This window comes from Penicillium cosmopolitanum (genome assembly GCF_028827165.1).
Source record: "Penicillium cosmopolitanum strain IBT 29677 chromosome Unknown utg000004l:1.0-4361866.0:1.0-4365735.0, whole genome shotgun sequence".
NCBI classification, from domain to species: Eukaryota; Fungi; Ascomycota; class Eurotiomycetes; order Eurotiales; family Aspergillaceae; genus Penicillium; species Penicillium cosmopolitanum.
Genome location: NW_026622674.1, coordinates 4,271,194 through 4,288,654, shown reverse-complemented (window position 1 = coordinate 4,288,654; position 17,461 = coordinate 4,271,194). Strand labels below are relative to the sequence as shown.

At 46.1% G+C, this 17,461-nt stretch overlaps 4 protein-coding genes across 4 annotated transcripts; 3 read left to right on the top strand and 1 right to left on the bottom strand.

The window, feature by feature from the left end:
* Window positions 1-1,412: 1,412 nt before the first annotated feature.
* On the top strand, window positions 1,413-2,150 carry N7509_003013 (GNAT family N-acetyltransferase; the record flags this gene model as incomplete). The annotated part of the gene is made up of 1 exon (XM_056627650.1): window positions 1,413-2,150. One exon carries the CDS (start codon window positions 1,413-1,415, stop codon window positions 2,148-2,150), a length of 738 nt encoding a protein of 245 aa, XP_056493445.1.
* A 4,741-nt stretch (window positions 2,151-6,891) lies between these two features.
* Window positions 6,892-7,796, top strand: N7509_003012 (RTA1 domain-containing protein; the record flags this gene model as incomplete). Its single annotated transcript, XM_056627649.1, has 2 exons — window positions 6,892-7,288; window positions 7,351-7,796. 2 exons carry the CDS (start codon window positions 6,892-6,894, stop codon window positions 7,794-7,796), a joined length of 843 nt encoding a protein of 280 aa, XP_056493444.1.
* A 1,857-nt stretch (window positions 7,797-9,653) lies between these two features.
* Window positions 9,654-12,124, bottom strand: N7509_003011 (uncharacterized protein; the record flags this gene model as incomplete). Its single annotated transcript, XM_056627648.1, has 2 exons — window positions 9,654-11,089; window positions 11,143-12,124. 2 exons carry the CDS (start codon window positions 12,122-12,124, stop codon window positions 9,654-9,656), a joined length of 2,418 nt encoding a protein of 805 aa, XP_056493443.1.
* Window positions 12,125-13,109: 985 nt separating this feature from the next.
* Window positions 13,110-15,647, top strand: N7509_003010 (Kelch repeat-containing protein; the record flags this gene model as incomplete). Its single annotated transcript, XM_056627647.1, has 7 exons — window positions 13,110-13,202; window positions 13,231-13,355; window positions 13,402-13,439; window positions 13,499-13,673; window positions 13,741-14,694; window positions 14,749-15,227; window positions 15,289-15,647. Coding segments are annotated over 7 exons (2,223 nt in total), but the record flags the coding sequence as incomplete, so codon positions are not given.
* Between the last annotated feature and the right edge of the window lie 1,814 nt (window positions 15,648-17,461).

Genomic DNA, 17,461 nt, shown 5'->3' with positions numbered 1-17,461 from the left:
TTATTGCGTCGATGTGTGGCTGGAAACGGAGGTTGTCACTTGAAGTTAAAGCAGATTACAAAATTCGTAGAGCCATGAGCAAGAATGGATGGAAGGAGGTTGACGTTCCAACCCGGGAGATGCAGGCGATAATAGACGACAGTAGATTAGGATAGACGAATGCTTAAATTATAGTGTGCAGTCAGAATAAACGAGGGTGGTGACAAAAAGTGAGACCATAAGAATCTTACAACGGAATCAGACACCGAGCTGCGCGAGCCCCATCGAAATTCAGCCATTAACAATGCGACCCCAATTCTTAGCAATTTTATCTTACCACAAAACCTACAGTTACAGTAACTACAGGCGTTGAGTCCATTTCTCTGGCTTGTCCAGATGATTAATATCAGCTGGTGTGGAAGCACTGCCATCTAAGTTGACAAGCTGGTCAACCAGGTCAAAATTGAATAATGTAAATAGGATGGGCGGGAGAAAGGACCAGTGTAGTTTTGCTTCAAGTAGGAATTGACCTGGGACAGGACTTGTTCAAATTTAGCACGGATCTTTGGGTTGGTATGTACTATTTCTCCGATAAAGTGACAACTTGTAGGGTGGTTTATGTTGCCAAAAACTCGGTTCGGTCTAAGTTTCGCAGGAAGACTTGGATCAATGAAAGTACAGACAGGGACAGATCGGAATTGCCGACTGTCATATCCACCATCGAATTGAGGGTAAGTGTTTCGGTCAATAGCATTATTCCGAGTGTTATTCGCCATAGATGTGATATCTTACCTTGTGAATTATAAGAGAGTCGGTCCTATTATGGCATTAACTGCATTCTATGTTACTCTAGAGCCGGGTTCCTCCGCATGAAGGGTATCATGTCGACATTCTCGGCCGAGTACCACTACAACTTTCTTTCGATATTTTCGAAGATTGCAAAGAGCAATTGTTGATATGTCGAATTCTTATGACAGATTCTCGTGTTCCCCAATTTCCTTGTTCTCTGCTGATTTGTACTTCTTTCTCAAACATCAGTCGATTGAACCCTTCAAATGAGTGTTCCAAAGGCTAAGTATCCTATTGAGACCCAATAGATTGAATAATACCATGCCAAGCAATTCAGCCTCTCTAGATGTATTAGTATCATTGTAATAACTATCTCAAGAGTACATGAGTCACGGACATAACTCACAACCCGGAGAGGGTGGGGTGTGATCTCAAAGAGAAACCTATCATCTGTCTTGCTGGGGTGGAGCAGCGGCTGTGGCATCAAATTACGAATCACACCCGGTGAACTCCGCGGAGACCTTGGAGCGGGAAACCAGATAAAGGGAAATTAGAAGAGTAAAGCCGATCAGGTATAAATTGACTGGCTGGACTCATCTTCCAAAATTGCTTATTGCTTTAAAACTACGTTTCAATCAGAAAATATGGCAGTAGCCAGACCGCGCGGACCGTTCGTCCCTCTTACTCCGGTTTTTTTGCCATCGAACAAGACTCTGACAGGACGATCTGTTATCCTCGAAAAGCTCGAGCCCAAGCATACAAAGGGTCTTTTCGATCTCGTCGGGGGTTATGAACCTACCAGGGCGTCCCTTTGGGACTACATGGGGGATGGGCCATATACGCAATTAGATGTATTCGAGAAGAGCGTTTCAGCAAAGTCGGCCTCACTCGATCCATTCTATTTTGCTATCATCGATAAACGCAGCTTAGTCCCTACCTCTGGAAAACCAATCGGATACCTAACTCTGATGCGTATTACTCCTGAGCACTTGGCGATTGAGATTGGTAACATTATGTTTTCCTCTGCGATTCAACGTACAAGGGGCGCTACGGAAGCATTTTATCTTATCGCGCGATACGCTTTTGAGGACTTGAATTATCGACGATTTGAGTGGAAATGCGATTCGCTCAATGCCCCATCGCGCAGTGCAGCCCTCCGGCTGGGATTTACTTTTGAGGGTATCTTCAGACAACACATGGTTGTAAAGGGAAGAAGCAGAGATACTGCCTGGTTCTCAATTGTGCGAGATGAGTGGGATGGGAGTGTGAAACCTGCACTAGAGAAGTGGCTGGAAGAAAGGAACTTTGATGAAAGTGGCAATCAAAAGACAAATCTTCAGGAGCTGAGATCCTCTAAACTAAATAGAGGGAGCTCGCTCTAAGGATTACTATGATAACCCCAAAAGCGGACCACTGGTTCTCGTATACCCGTACATTCCATGATGAGGAGCGCGACTGAAGGCAGCATCGCCAAATTCAAGGCAGACAATAAGTGGTACCTTTTAAAGAGACCTTCGGTCCCCAGTGAAGAAGTGAAGAAGATAAAATGTGACGTGTGAATTGTGATGCGTGTTCACCGCGAACAGAAAGTTGTAGCCTCGACCATAATGGTGGGCAGATAATGGTATTTTAGGGTCATCTTGTCAGTCTGTGTGGTTTCTTATTTGGCACGCGCCAAGAGTTCGTACACGCAATATGAAGATCATGAAATTGTAAATTTTACAAGCCAATCCATTTCGCTGAGGTTGTCATTTGGCTTATTCTGTTGGGGAAAGGGGAACGAGGTGATCCCGGTCAAAGGTAGTTGACCGGGAGGCATGGTACGATGCGGTGTAGGAAGCGTGACACTGTTACCACCCTGACAATAGTCACTTCCAAGTGATAGGAAGATCCCTTTCCTGTCTTATTCCATTTCGACTAGATTTGGTAGGCTGTCACACCCTTAGCATGTGGACGGCTTCAGGAGCCTGGCAACAATGGATGAAATCTCGCTGGGCGACGCCACCTCAAGGCAGATCGACACTCCATGGAGGGTTCCCTCAAGGAATTTGTAGGGTAGGGGCGTGAATTCGTAGGATATACCGTCCTTGTGAAGCAAGTGGCATGAGGAACAAAATACTCGGGGGACCAACCTCGGAAGGGATCCATACGATTTCAAGGTTTTACTGCCCACGGGCTAAGGAGCCACCTCAGTGAGCGGCAGCGCTAGTGAGGAAATTTGCAAGAAATCGATTCTACAAGAATCACGGCCTAAGTGCAATCTGTTAACTTTCTCCATTTAAAGAATCGAACAAAACCCTAAACCGCCAACTCCCCCCCGCGATAAATGCCATAAGTAAAATATAGCGAATTATCCCTTCTGGACTTTCATCTATTCCTAATATTGGCTAACTGTTCATTCTAGTGATTTGAGTAATTTATAGCCCCGACAATCACACGCACCCTTAAAGAGCCATCTTGAGGTGCTCCGGCAAAGTTGTCCCGGACAAGATTCACGTCCGCCACAGTAGTCTTGTAGAGGTCAAAGTCGAATCGATGATCGAGCGAGGCAATTGTGAGATAGAGCTCCGCTTTTGATAGGCTTGAAGATGCGTCAACAAACTCTCCCTCACACCCCATGAGCCCTGCGTTGTGAAAATTTGCTCCGCGGGGACATCTGCGATATCAAGAGCCTCCGCAGGAGACCGCTGCGACACCAAGTTCTACCTCACAGCCTTAAGCCCTGTGACTGTATAATCTTGAGCTTCCATGCAGCCTTGAGCCCTGCTTTATCAAATTTGTGCTCGTTTAGGCGACCCGTAGCGCCGCGGTCGTCGTCCTGATCCTCTGGTGATAGGAGGGCATCTCTTCGTGGTGTCAGAGACTAGTATCCGAGGGAGTTACTCGAAGAAGCCAAGACCTGCTCCAAAGAATCGATAGAAATCAATAATCCTACAAGGATAATTTTTATAATGTAGACGCCATCGTGCGTGGCCATGATCAGCGCATTGTGCTTTGTAGCCTTCGATCACCCTCTGATTCTTGAGAATAGGCATTTTCTTTTACGTAGCGTGATGTAGAGCATTTATTCATAGCGCCGGTTGGGATCGCGGTGTATGATAGCGTAGTGGCCAATCTGGGCAGCGATTGAAATCGAAAGTAGTTGCTATTGATATGAATGCTTGACTCTGCTGGCTAGCAGTGGCGACAGAGTGTGTCCGGATGTAGGGATGCGAGTATTGTGGACATCGAGGATGGCGCGTATTGAGTATTACATTTGATGTTGGGGTTGAGGGTGACGGTGATTTTTGACAGTGAGTGATGGTGTGTTGATGGTGGAAACTAGAGGTAAGTGAGGGTTGAGAGCTGGTGGTAAAGGGGCCGGAATCAGTGGGTCCCTCTGTTGATGTGCAGTGCGGCGCGATTGCCGAGCGGTGAAGTGGCTGCCGTCGGTAACCACCTATCGCCGTCATAGCACAGATCTCCATTGCCTCACCAATATTCAAAAGCTGATACACGGTATGAAATGATGCCATGAAACAGAGCCCCCGTGCGAAGCTTGGTCCCAGACTAACACGGGCTGTTTTGTACTCCGCGCATGCTTTGAGTGTTCCTGTCAAGATTGGAGTTAACATCGTTTCTCGCAGTCAAGCATTTGCCTGGTCCCTTCAACGGTCGCTTTGCGCTCTTGAGTGTGCATTTGCACTTAGTAAATGGTTTGCTGCCGTACACACACGTCTTCCTAAGGAGCCATTCGATGAAGATGAGGAGAGATTGGAAGCTTACATAGTGGACATGGTGTCAGAGGCCGACTCGGAATTTTGCTTGATGAACGCTGCAGAAAGCTCGCTTAACCATGTTGAGCTGGCTTTCCGGGCTGTACGGATCTGGGCGCAGCTATACAGCGGTGAAATCATGTGGGATGTGGTACATCTGATGGGACAGGCATTAGAAGCATACGCAGAAATTCTAGCCGACAATCTCGCATAACTTCAGATGCCCACGTTGTTAGCAGCCTATATTGCGAACTGTTGTAGTTCAGGGTATGAAATCGACTCTCTTGTACCAGATGGATTGACTGAGACTATATTACAAGGCGAAGATCAAGTTGATTCCCAATCAACTTGGTTCTTTGTATAGACAAACTCAGAATTAATTCCGATGATGCGGCTTCATTCCTGATCTGCACCAGCCTCATCTCACAACACGAACAGTAATGTCCAATTCGGTACTGGAATAGTCTATACCAAGGCTTAAAGTTCTATTTGCCGAGTGGTGTGGAGTCACAGCCCGGATAAATTGACCTTAATCGATCGGTGCCATTGCATCGTTCCTGTAGGGATCCTTATACTAAAAGCATTGAATTACATCAGCTCTTAAGGGATAGTAGACTGAGCTAAATCGAAATGCTAGAACAGCGCAAAATTTGAATGATATTATGCTCACTTGAGTGTGAGGATGCTCAGATGCTCACAGAGATCAACGTACGGCGTAGCATACGAAGCAAAGGAAACAGTAGCTGTTCGACGAAAAGTAATAGCTTGAGGAGAAGAAGAAGAAGGAGGAAGCTGAGATAGAACTAAGTACATGTAGGCGTGGATGCCTAAGTGGATGCCATCTACGTCAGGCATCCACGAATGGTAACAACACCAGTTCCTTACAGCCACGAGGAACACTTCCCTAGGGGGAATTAAATAGTAGGCTGGGCACTGTATATCAGAGTTCATATAAGTCGCATTTACTGCTGCATTCTGGCTTGATCTTTTGGCCCCAATGGTCTACTTGCTTGGAATCTGCACTTAGAATCTGCATTATTAGTCAGTGGTAGTAATGGTAGCTACTTCAAAAGCTTGACAAGAAACACCAACGGAACCTCGAGAAATACATGTCAGTGGGATAATGGATGTGGCTAGCTTTTGAAGATTTAAGTGCTTCTACATACAGTTTATGCATATATGCCGCTATTTGTCCCAGAAATCCTCAAATATGCGCCGGCGGGCAGATCATATATCACAATTATCATAAATAACTATTAATCATCCGTCGTACAAATAAAATACTAGTATCACGATCCGCATCAACAATCCTTCCTCACACAGAATTTGAAGTTTGGTTGACACCTCTTCATCCATAATCAAGCTTGTGACTCGGTTTCTGCCACCGATTGTGTCTCGGGGTCTGTTGCAAATTTCCCATGTTTATTTATCGTCAAATTAGCCCTGATGTTCCATTAGCAGCCTCCAGGAGTCAACGGAGCTTCATAGTTATAAGGGCTGCTGGTACCTGCTCCTGATTTCTCCTAGAAGAACATTGAGATTTCTGAGCCTCAGCTCCCGCATATATCGTTGCTGATCGGTTGACAGTGACCATTGGGGATTGCGCGCAATTGAATAATGACCAAACATAGCTGCCGCAAGCGAAACAGATGAAAGGCAACAAACGAGGACGATCACGATTACAGCAGCATTGCTGAGAGCCATCGAGTTATGGGTTGAAAATGATTGGTGTCGTGGAAAGAACTAGATCTCCAAGTCGCGAGAAACTTGCAGAAATTCAATTTATCCTGGGGTTTTGGTTTCGCCGTGACTGCTCGCCAATTACCAACCGAGCATTTTTATCATACTTCCCTTGATTTTATTCGATGAAAATTATTTTATTCTTGTCACAGAATGTACACTAGCTGAGTCTGAGATGGGCAAAACGCTACAAATAGCCCGTCGGGCTCGGGTAAAGGACCCACCAGTCGCGTTCGTATTCGGATTACTCGGATTGCTCAAGTAGAAACATCTAACTGCTAGTTATTATGTGGAATAATTATTGTCAAAATTTCTGACAGCGCATCTAGCTAAAAATAACACTCGGCAATTGTTTGGTAAGTGTGGATTTTCAACTTTTTCGCTCGGTCCAGATGAAAATCCTTATGGTCACCTCTTTCAGCCACCTAGACATGAAACCTGGTGACTAACTAGTGATCCCCGGACCGCCGTATAGTATAATTCTCATTTCGTGATATAACATGAAATGTCCCACAGCTCCTAGCCCCCGACTGAGTCTATATTTTTTTCTCGTTTTCTTCCCATATTTTACTATTCTTTTTCCATTTTCTTCTCTGCCGACTCCATCGAGCCCAATACGCGATTCACAATGGCCTACACTCTCTACAACTACACGCCGTCATTAGCCGCTGCTGTGATTTTCATCATTCTATTCTTCACCCTCACACTTGGACATATATTCCTTGCTTTCAAACATAAACTTAAGTTCTTGATTGCTTTTATCGTTGGAGGCCTTTTCGAATCCATTGGCTATGCTGCGCGAGCTGTCAGCGCACATTCGGCACCTGACTACGCGACCATGCCATATGCACTTCAAAGCTTGTTTATTCTCCTTGGCCCGTCACTGTTCGCGGCATCGATCTATATGATTCTTGGTCGTATCATTCGCATGACCGATGGGGACAGCCGATCCATGGTTCGCGGAAGCAGATTAACCAAGATCTTTGTTGCGGGCGATGTATTGTCGTTTTTGATCCAGAGCGGTGGTCAGTATTATGTTCCCGGCCCCTGATTGTAAGAGAAGTTCGATGTGACTAATCCCATTTAGGTGGTGCGATTATGTCAAGTGCTAAAACGGCTAGCAAACTGAAACTCGGAGAAATTGTCATCATCGTGGGACTTATCGTCCAGATTATCTTCTTTGGTTTCTTTGTTTCCATTTCAATTGCTTTCCATAAACGGATGTCAGGTTACCCCACGTCCGCTGCTATGGCCGCTTCATTCAACTGGGATCATTACATGAAGGTTTTGTACTTCGCTAGTGTCATGATCATGGTCCGTTGCCTCTACCGAGTCATTGAGTACATTCAAGGGTCAACTGGCTTTTTGCAAAGCCATGAGTACTTTGCCTATATCTTCGACGCGACCCTTATGCTGTGTGTCATGGCCATCTTTATTGTGTTCCATCCAAGCCAGATTTTCACTGGTCAGCATAAGGAACTGGATGAAACAGAATTGATCTACGGGCACCAAGGTTACAGGCAGCAAGTTTGAATTGAAACTTTCCCAGCGCTATCGAAGTCCGAGCTCTTCGAATGGATATTATAAATCAATTTTGCAATTATATATAGATGTTTGAGCTATTAATTATTGGATGCCATATCTTTATTGAGAGAAATCTGTGTTATCTATTCCCAGGTGGCTTCTTCTTGAAATTCAATACATTGGCTTTATCATTGATATGACCTCCAGGGCTGGATCGCCAGGCCGTGGAAATCCCCGAATAAAATTCCCAGGTGATCTAGCGCCAATTCACTGAATAGCGATCTTGAGTAAGGTTTCTCGGGTACTATTTATCCATCTAGACTACGTACTCATACCACGATCTAATATAGCACCGCCCGGGCCGAGGCGGCCTTTTGGATATTTCCTCTGCACGGGCATCTCACGAAACCATCGGACAGTTATACTTTAATTATCCTTGATCGCCCCTGAAAAGTACATATGTGTCAAAATTCTGCCAATTCAAGTTTTATGTCTACTACGCTGGCACTTAATCCCACTTGGGGTTTATGTTGAATAGCAGGAAAATTTTGGTTGGCCGCGACGTAAATCAAAACATAATTCTAATAATTACTCTCCGTGGTAGTACGTGAAGAGCGGTATTGATTTGAAGCATTACGGCAAGAAGATTCAAAGGATTAGCTGAGAAAGGTTTAGCCTAATAATTACACCGCAACTTGGAACTAAGGTTCAAATCACAGGTAAAATGGCGCAAACTGACCGCCCTTGGATTTTCACATGCTTGAATACGAATTGTGATCACTCCTTTGCGAATACGAGATACCGGCTAGGTCAAAAGTTTTCGGGTTGTCTTCCATTCAAGTTTACCCTGGTGGGTCTGATTAGCTGCGATGGGCTTCTATACTTCAGCAATGCATATTTACCTTCAGTCAATCTTGGAAGTTATTGATACATAAGCTCAATGGCGGATTCCAAATATCCTTCCCATCATCCCACTACAAGAACCAGAAGCGTCCCAATATCTTATTATCTATACCTCCATGGGTTCGTCCGACTATGCTCTCTACCAATATACGAGTGCTATTTTGATGCCATTGATACTTAGGTAAGCCCTTCACCACTTCGGAGGGGGAAGGTCTTCACGGTTGTCAGACAGTCGATATATTTGTTTGGCTGCCCCCAAGATCGGCTTTCTAGCTCTATCTCCTTCCAACGTTCGTCATTGGAAGCCTTGAGCCTTGATCACCTGAGAATATCTCAAGTCTCTGTGCGATCACATACGAGCTGGAATGAATGTGGTGGATACAGGGATTGAGTATTCATGTGATCCGTGGCATGTATTGTTTTCTCATCGAGGATTACCGTTGTTGGCTAAAATTGCCAAGAGAACAGTTATGTTTGGTTCGGTAATGCGGTGACTCGGGCGGATATATTTGGAAATACGAATAGGACCGAGTCGAGAATTTCTAGAAGTTAAGATGGGTTTATAAATTGAATGAAATACTGAATTAGCTAAGCGAGTAGTGGTAGTAGAGGGAATTTGAGACGGATGTAGAAGTAATAAAGTGAAAAGACATATCGGGTGCATCACGCTGAATCCTTGAGTTTTATGTCTGAAGATCCAGGAAACCCCCACGGATCGTTAATTCTACCACAAGTCCGTCTTAGCTGTCCAAGCCACTGGCAACTGTTGTTGTCTAATTTGACTTTCTCTGTCTTAACATTCTGAGTGCTTATCTAAAGTAACGGTTTGAGTCTTACGTATAGTTGTTTGCTATATATAATACTTCCAATTGTTTGCTTGGTGCCATGTATTATTACTAGTATTTATCTTTCTATTCACCGAGCTGACTGGCAGAACATCCAAGCGTTTAGAAGTACACCTGTTCAAAGCAAATGTGCCACAACAGTCAGAAACAGACCCAACAGAGATCCATTCGAAATCTCCGTCCTACCGCGTGCAACATTCAGCGATGTAGTTGTGGTAAGATTGTTTTGATCATTGGTGGAACTTCCAAGGGTTGATGTGGATGTTTCGTTTGGGTCATCACTTGTTTGAGTCATCGTCACTGTAGACTGGCTCTCGTCCATAGGCCCAATGATGGTCGTCTTGCACTCTATAATCGTGGAACTCGACTTTGTGCCGCTTTGCCCAGTACCTCCATGTGTAATAGACACACCTGAGTGATTTGAGTTCTCGGTGGTCACTGACCCGATAATCGTTGTAGGGCCGATTATTGTGGTTGAACCGACAATCATTGTTGAGCCTGTGATTATCAATGAGTCGGTGCTGCTAGCTGGTCTACTGGTGCTGTCTGATTCTGTACCCGCCACTGAGCCAGTGATTGTTGTTATACCAGTGATTGTCGTCGAGGCCGTCATCTCAGATGAATAACTTGCGAATGTGCTTGATTTCCTACTAGTGGTGCTGTGCGTCATTGATTCTGTCACTTCACTGTTCGATGTTGTTGTGGCAATACTCTCGGTGGGGCTTGTTTGGACTGCACTGGTTGATGTTGTCGACGTTGTTGTGTCACCATTATCAGTGTGGCTTGTCTCAACTGCGCTGGTCGAAGTCGTTGATGTCGTCGTCAGGTCAGAGCAATAATTCAGGAATTGAGCAAACGATGGTAGCAATGACGAGAATGCATCTGACGAGGAGCTCGCATAATGGCCGATACACGTCTTGCAATTTCCAATATCCAGTAGATAAACAGAATCAGTTTGACATAGCTCTGGCTTTTTTCCAGTGGCTTGTTGCTCTAGTGCGGCATCATTGCAATCGTTATAGCATACGCCCGGGATGTCTGATATATCTCTGCGCTCTACAGAGCCCAAAAATACGCCCGATGAAACGCCCTGCGAGGGCAGGATGTCTCGTTTATTCTGTGTCGCATTGTGCTCTTCTCCTGTTTGGAAGATATCATACTTCAGACCGAATTCCTCTGGGTTCAGGTTGTAATAATCTCGAGAGAAATTGAAACGGTGGCCATTTGTATCAGATGCCCAGGATTGGTTGAATATCAAAGGCGGGGCTGAAATACAATCAGATGGGGCACAAATGTAGCCTTCAGCAGGAAGTCCAGCTTCGACATTGCACCCAGCCCTGCTACCGGTGTGAGATGGGGAACAAAGGAAGCCCGGTGGGCAACCCCAAGTGTAGTCTGCTGGTAGCCTCGAAGGAGGTGTATAGGTCGGGTTGATAGTTAGTGTCGAGCAAACTGACACGCTAAGAGTCACGGTGCTTCCTGAACTTTGTGTCTCCGTACGTCCCGACCCGGACTCAACACTGGTGACTGTCACGGGGACTGTTCTGATGGTTGCTGAAGGCGGAATATTTAGTACAGTTCAACAATAGGGCATCGGTCATATGTACCTGGAAGGGTTACTGTGCTAGGAGGTTGTGTGATGACTGTAGTTGTACTTGAGCCTGAAATAATACTGGTACCCCCTTGCAATGTCACGGTGCTAGCAGGGATAGTAAGGACCGTTGTAATTGTAGATGCAGGAATTGTTGATACAGTCCTTGGGGCGGTTTCAGTTATCACAATTGTAGGCCTTGCCACTGTTGTTCCTGGGGCGGTGACAGTTGATCCAGCTAGAGCTACGGTTGTCCCTGAAACTGTGACGGTTGACCCAGGTAGAGTGACTGTGGATTCACCTGCGTTGACTGTTGATGTCGTGATAATTGTGGTCGTTGACCGACCGACTGTTATTGTTGTTGAAGAAACATCTGTTACTGTGGTTGCAGGGGCACTTATAGTCTCCGTCACTGTTGTACCTCCTGTACCGCTCAGTGTTTGAGTGATAGTCTCTGTGGTTGCAGGGGCACTTATAGTCTCTGTCACCGTTGTGCCTCCTGTACCGCTCACTGTTTGAGTGATAGTCTCCGTTGCAGAGTCCGTAATAGTATTGGTGATAGTCTGTGTAACTGTAGCACTTGCCTCATCACTTACAGTCCTGGTAGTGGTTTCTGTGACAGTCTCAGTCTTAGTCGCGCTTCCGGGGTTGGTAATAGTTTCTGTCACTGTGTCGGTCTGAATATTCGTGATGGTATTTGTGATCGTATCTGTAACTTTATCTATGACAGTGCACGTTATGGTGTTTGTGATGATATTTGTCACGGTGTTCGTGATGGTATGAATCTGACCAGCCCCAACACCGATGGTCACTCCTATAGTCACAGTCACAGTCACAGCCTCGGGCACTAATACCCCTCGGGCCACAGGCCCTGGAGTTGTCGCTGGGGTGACGGGAATAACGGTGGGTATTTCATCGTAACTTGAAGATGTAGATAGTGCAGTAGCCCTGGTCGCTAAAAGTGACAACCAAACGATGGAAGTTCTCATATTCACCATCCTGTAAAGGATAGAGTGCAGGAGTACAGGATAGAGGACACAGTCAAGGGGAAACAAAGAAGAGTCGCGAGAAGGCAAATATGCAAATATAGCGCACCCCAACCTATGCACGGCCCGTCTCGTCCCCAGTTCTTGAACCGACTCAATTGTGCGAGCCTCAAAGGATGCATTATGCATGCATGCAACACGGGCTGGGCCTCGACACCGCCCAGATACTACCAGGCTCCCGTTCACATCCTCGTCATCTGCGAGCAAACCATTCAGCTCGGGGGAATAAGACGAATTTGGAATACGGGACCGTGGCCATGCGGGTGTGTCGGCAGCTCGAAGGGGCGAGCTTCGAATGGAGCTAGCGGATGCAAGCCGGGCAATTCAGCCGCATGGCACCATTGAGGGGGTTTCAAGCCCTTCAATGAATGGATTGATTGACAGCCTTGCCCAAGAACCTTGCCCAACCCAAAGTAACCCAGCCTCTCGTTTTCATTATCTCTGGGATGTGGTGAACAGCTGGTAAGGCGCCCAGTCTCGTATTTCCCCGCTATGAACTGGCTTCGAAATCGACGCCGATCACATAATCGCGCCCTGCAGAGCAGACACATACATTCGATGCATTCCATGCGGACGGCTCGTTCTTGCCAACAAAATTACCATTTTAGGACATGATCAAAGAGACAGCGCGGGATCTTTCTTGGGACGAGCTCGAGGCCGTGCATTGGTTTTCTTTCATCGTTGCACCCTCCTCAACGCAGACGAGGCTGAGATGCTGGGGTGTTTCCAGCAAAGAGCCGAAGGACAACAAAGAATCCCCTTTTTCGTTGCTTTCAGTAAGCTCGCATTCAGAACATCTCTCGTCTCCACCGCCCTTCCGAAGATCCCACCGAGAAAGGCTCTTCCTATGTCGCCGAGCAGTGAGCATTGAGCCGTGAATACTTTTGTCGTGATATTCTATCCAGGGCACCTAGGATTGTAATTCTTACTCCCACAGTCCCAAAATGAAGCTTCTCCGTGGCGGGGGCTCTTGGTGTTGGTCCTTGCAGTCGACAACGCAATGTCGATGTGCAGTACTCGACAGACACAGGTGAATCTGACGATGTGTAACTGGCAAGGTCTTCGGAGTGCGTTCCTCTGTTCGTCCACTTTATAGTGGACAAGAGATCCCCCGGCTGACAGCAATAGCGAACGTTTTACACGACACAGTCTACTTAGATGGAGGCTCTCTATGGTTACAGCAGTACGCAGCGGCCCATTTACACCTAATCTCCAGCTGATGAATTTAGAGGGTACGATGACGGTTGCGCGAACCAGATCAACGATGGTGAGGGAGTTCTGACTCGACCAGCCGCTGCATGCTAGCTAATAAAGGGATGCACGAAGGTAATTTCAACGGCTATATCTACTATCTGAATTTATCCACGCCATTTAATATTAGCTCGGATTTCATGACCGTGCTCAGCAACAAGACAATTGTCGAGGGCGCAGCCAGTAATATCGCGCCCAATTACATTGACGGAGTAATGTTTTCGAACGACGATGAGTTCTATCTTTACGGGTTTGTTTCTTCTCGGCATTTTCTCTCTGAAAGGTCAGGAAGCACTAACTCTCCCTGATATTCCTAGCGGGATGGCTAAAGCCACGAATGTCACCGATACACCGGCTGGGAATGTTGTTCTTGGGTACGAAGCCTATCAATACAACTCTGATGCTCAAATGTGGGCGCCAAAGTGGTACTCGGACAATCTTCCTTCTGATGTTACCCGATACATTACGAATGGTGCTGGTACATCTGCACCGAGCGAGAATATGGGGTTCTACTTTAGTGGCATGCGTGCTCCAGACTGGGGTGCATTCACTTTTGATGATATGAAGTCCAACTCGACGGCCGATACACTCATCACCGTTAACATGTCCGAAATGGGCAAAGGTAAATGGGCCAATAGTTCACTGCCTGACTCTGTGTCCGGTCGCTCTAAGGCAGAGCTTGTTTGGCTTCCTGTATCAAAGTCCGGCGCGTTAGTTGTTATCGGAGGAGTTGTAGAGCCGGTTGACTTTTGGCGGACTACTGGACTCAGCGACTCCCAAATCTCAAGGAGCAAAGAGATCAGCCCCACTTTTATGGAGACAGTCTCGGTTTATGATGTTGAATCTAAAACGTGGTATCTCCAGAACACGACTGGTGAAATACCGCCACAGCTTACACAATTTTGTTCGGCCTTGGCCAGCTCCTCTGACGGCTCATCACATAACATCTATATTTATGGTGGGTATGATGGTCTTGAATACAACTCAAATCCATCGGATGACGTTTATATTCTATCTATTCCCTCGTTCAAGTGGATCAAGGCATACAACGGATCAAGCACACATAGCCGAAGTGGGCATCGATGTGTGAAGGTATATCCTGATCAAATGCTCGTTTTAGGAGGTCAGCATGTTGCCAGCTCCAATTGTCTTGAAGATGGAGTTCTTGTCAATTTCAATCTCAACAGACTCGAATTCCAAGACAGCTATGATCCAACTAAATGGGATGATTACCAGGTCCCTCAGTTAGTCACCTCGGAGATAGGTGGAGAGTGAGTAACTACTCCTTCTCACTTGGCAGGGTTTATTCACAGTATTATATTTAGTTCTTCCGGGGGCGCAACCACAACTTCGCCATCTTCTTGGTCCAACAGCACCTTGGGGGATATTTTTCAGACAAAGTACTCTAAACCAATTGCAACCTATTGGCCATTTGGTATCTCTGATACCTTGGGGTCACGAAAGGCTAGCGGTGGGCTTCCTTCCTGGGCACCTCCAGTTATCGGTGTCCTCTGTGGGCTTTTTGGGATCGCTCTCCTTATTGCAGCGTTGCTGATATGCCGTCGCCGACGACGACGCAGCCAACGTCCATTGATTGTGTCGAAAACCCCCAAAGAAATGGAAAATACCGAAGACCGTAAATTGATGTATGCAGGCGGTCCTACTTCTCCGGGGCCGAGTCCAGCATCTAACTCTACTGGCGTGGAGACTGGTGCCAACGTCTCAACAATGCAAGATTCAATCGACACATCTGTGTCACCCCGAACGGTTGAGTCTGGGGGTGATGCAGTATATGAGATGCACGGTAATAAAAGTTCCTCTCTAAATTCGTACAGGAAAATGCTAAACGCGGCGTTTTTGTCAAGATTCTTCACCGGCCGAGCTTCCTACTCACTTCAATACCATCTCTTCCGCCCCCGCTACCACTCCGCCACTTGGCCCACCGCACGGCTGCGATTCTCCAGTATCCCCACAAAGCCCCACTGAATTTGACCCAGGGCAGTCCTACAAGCATGTACATCACCGAAGCCCCTCGTCTTTATCAAACGTACCGTCCCTATCAATAGATGACGTTGTCACTGGACGCACATCTTACTTTCATGAATCCTTTGACCATCATAGCTCTCAACGTGCACGTCATGGCTCTGAGATCTCAGATGCCAGTATCAGCTCGGATGAGAGGGGGCGATTTGGGGGGAATGAGACCATTCAAGCAGCGGACTAGCACACATACTTATAATTCATTCAAACTGATTTTAAATTTGTGTCTTCTTCCCGCTGAAGGCGGTGTTGATCGCTTCCAAGCTTTTGGTAGGGTGGATCGAATTTCACGCAACCCTCAAAATATACGAATTAAAAAATGGCGTCTCTTCGAGGCCTTTTGAGTACTAGAAAATAGTATGACATTCATTTTGTAGCATACATACAGCTACCTTAATAGCCTAGGTCGTGACAATAACTGACTTCAAAATTGGCGAGATAGCATGATACTAGTAGGTAACCTTGGGAAACATGAACTTCAAATGAAGTTAACAAGTCTGATATTTTCGCGTAAGCACCTCAGGCCCCAACTTGCTGAAATTTCAACAACCGCGTCGACATAAACCCTTGTCAATGTGGCAAACATATCAAAGACTCAACATTGAAGTAGGTCCCTTCGTTATTTGGTTGACATTGAGGCTCGTCCTTGGGTTTAGGCTTCATCACTTTATTTGGTACCCCCCTATCCGTGCAATTGTTCTCAGAAGTCAAACAATCCCCACCCTTTAATGTCCATGAATAGATCGGTAACAGCATACTGTTATTGCATGCCACAGAGCTGAAGCCGCCGTTTGTAAAGTATTTGCAAAACACTCCGCTGTCAGTAGGATCTGAATCAATGCCCCCAATCAAATCCAGGCATTTGGCCGGGTCTTTCAAGTTGATCCCTTCCACAAAATAGTAGTCTCCCTCGCAGTTCATTCCGTTATACAGCGTCAGAGACCAAGATGTGTCTTCTCTCTTCACATTTTGCACTATATGATTTGTTTCAGCGCCATATTCCCTGCCGCCATTTCCAGTATCAAGAGAGCTAATGAAGCTTTCCACATCCATGTTTCGAGAAAATAATGCAGTTTTGCGGTCCTGAGGGACGGCCTCGGTCAAAACAATGAGCATAACCCCGCATAGAAGGGGGGTAAAAACGTCTTGGGACCTCATTTCCTTAGAATTATAGGGAATATTGAGCCAGGTGAGTTCAGTTTGCTCTATGCTGGTGAGATCTCTCCTTTATATAGCTTCAATGCTCGGGGGCTGTGAATTTAATCAAAGGAATTTACCGTTTTTCTTGAATCTTAGACCTGAAACACAACATATTATGAAGCTTGGAAAATGTCCCGTGGCTTTCGCTCTGCTCTCTAACTTGCTACTACTCTGGCTTTGTGAGAAATGATCGTCTACAAACATGGAATCTACGTGCCTTTCATGTACACTTCAACCTCCCGTCGTCCGGAATTTTTTAGAAAGAATTCCCGGTGTGTTTACAAGGGTTGAGACCGAAAACAGCTATTCCGAAGTCATATTTCTCGACTTTTCGGTCAGTTTCGGCGTCCTCCAGGGCTGACACGTATATATAGTCCAATTGGTACATTCATTCTGCAGCTGCCGATGGAAATCTTTAATAAAGAAGAACGCTAACTGCTTCCCGTTACGGCTCTGAAACGCTTCCATAATCTCCATGTGATGATAAATAGAAAGTATAATCTTCAAAGACAATACCACTAGTTGCTTGTGTTGATCGGTCCCCGATGGAGCTACACTTTCTCACCGAATCAAAACAATCCCTAGACTCCCCAATGGACCACTAGCTCGAGGCTCTACAAGAAAGTAGGATAGCCGATTCCTGCTCCTGGCTCATCTAGGTAGTTGTTTTCTTGCCTCTGGGCTTTGTTGGGTCTAAACAAATCGAAATGCCCTCAGTTTAAAATACGTAGGGGGCTTAAACTATATTTGTCCCTTTTGAGCGTTTCGAATGGGCTTTTCTTTGATTGCAGCGTTACC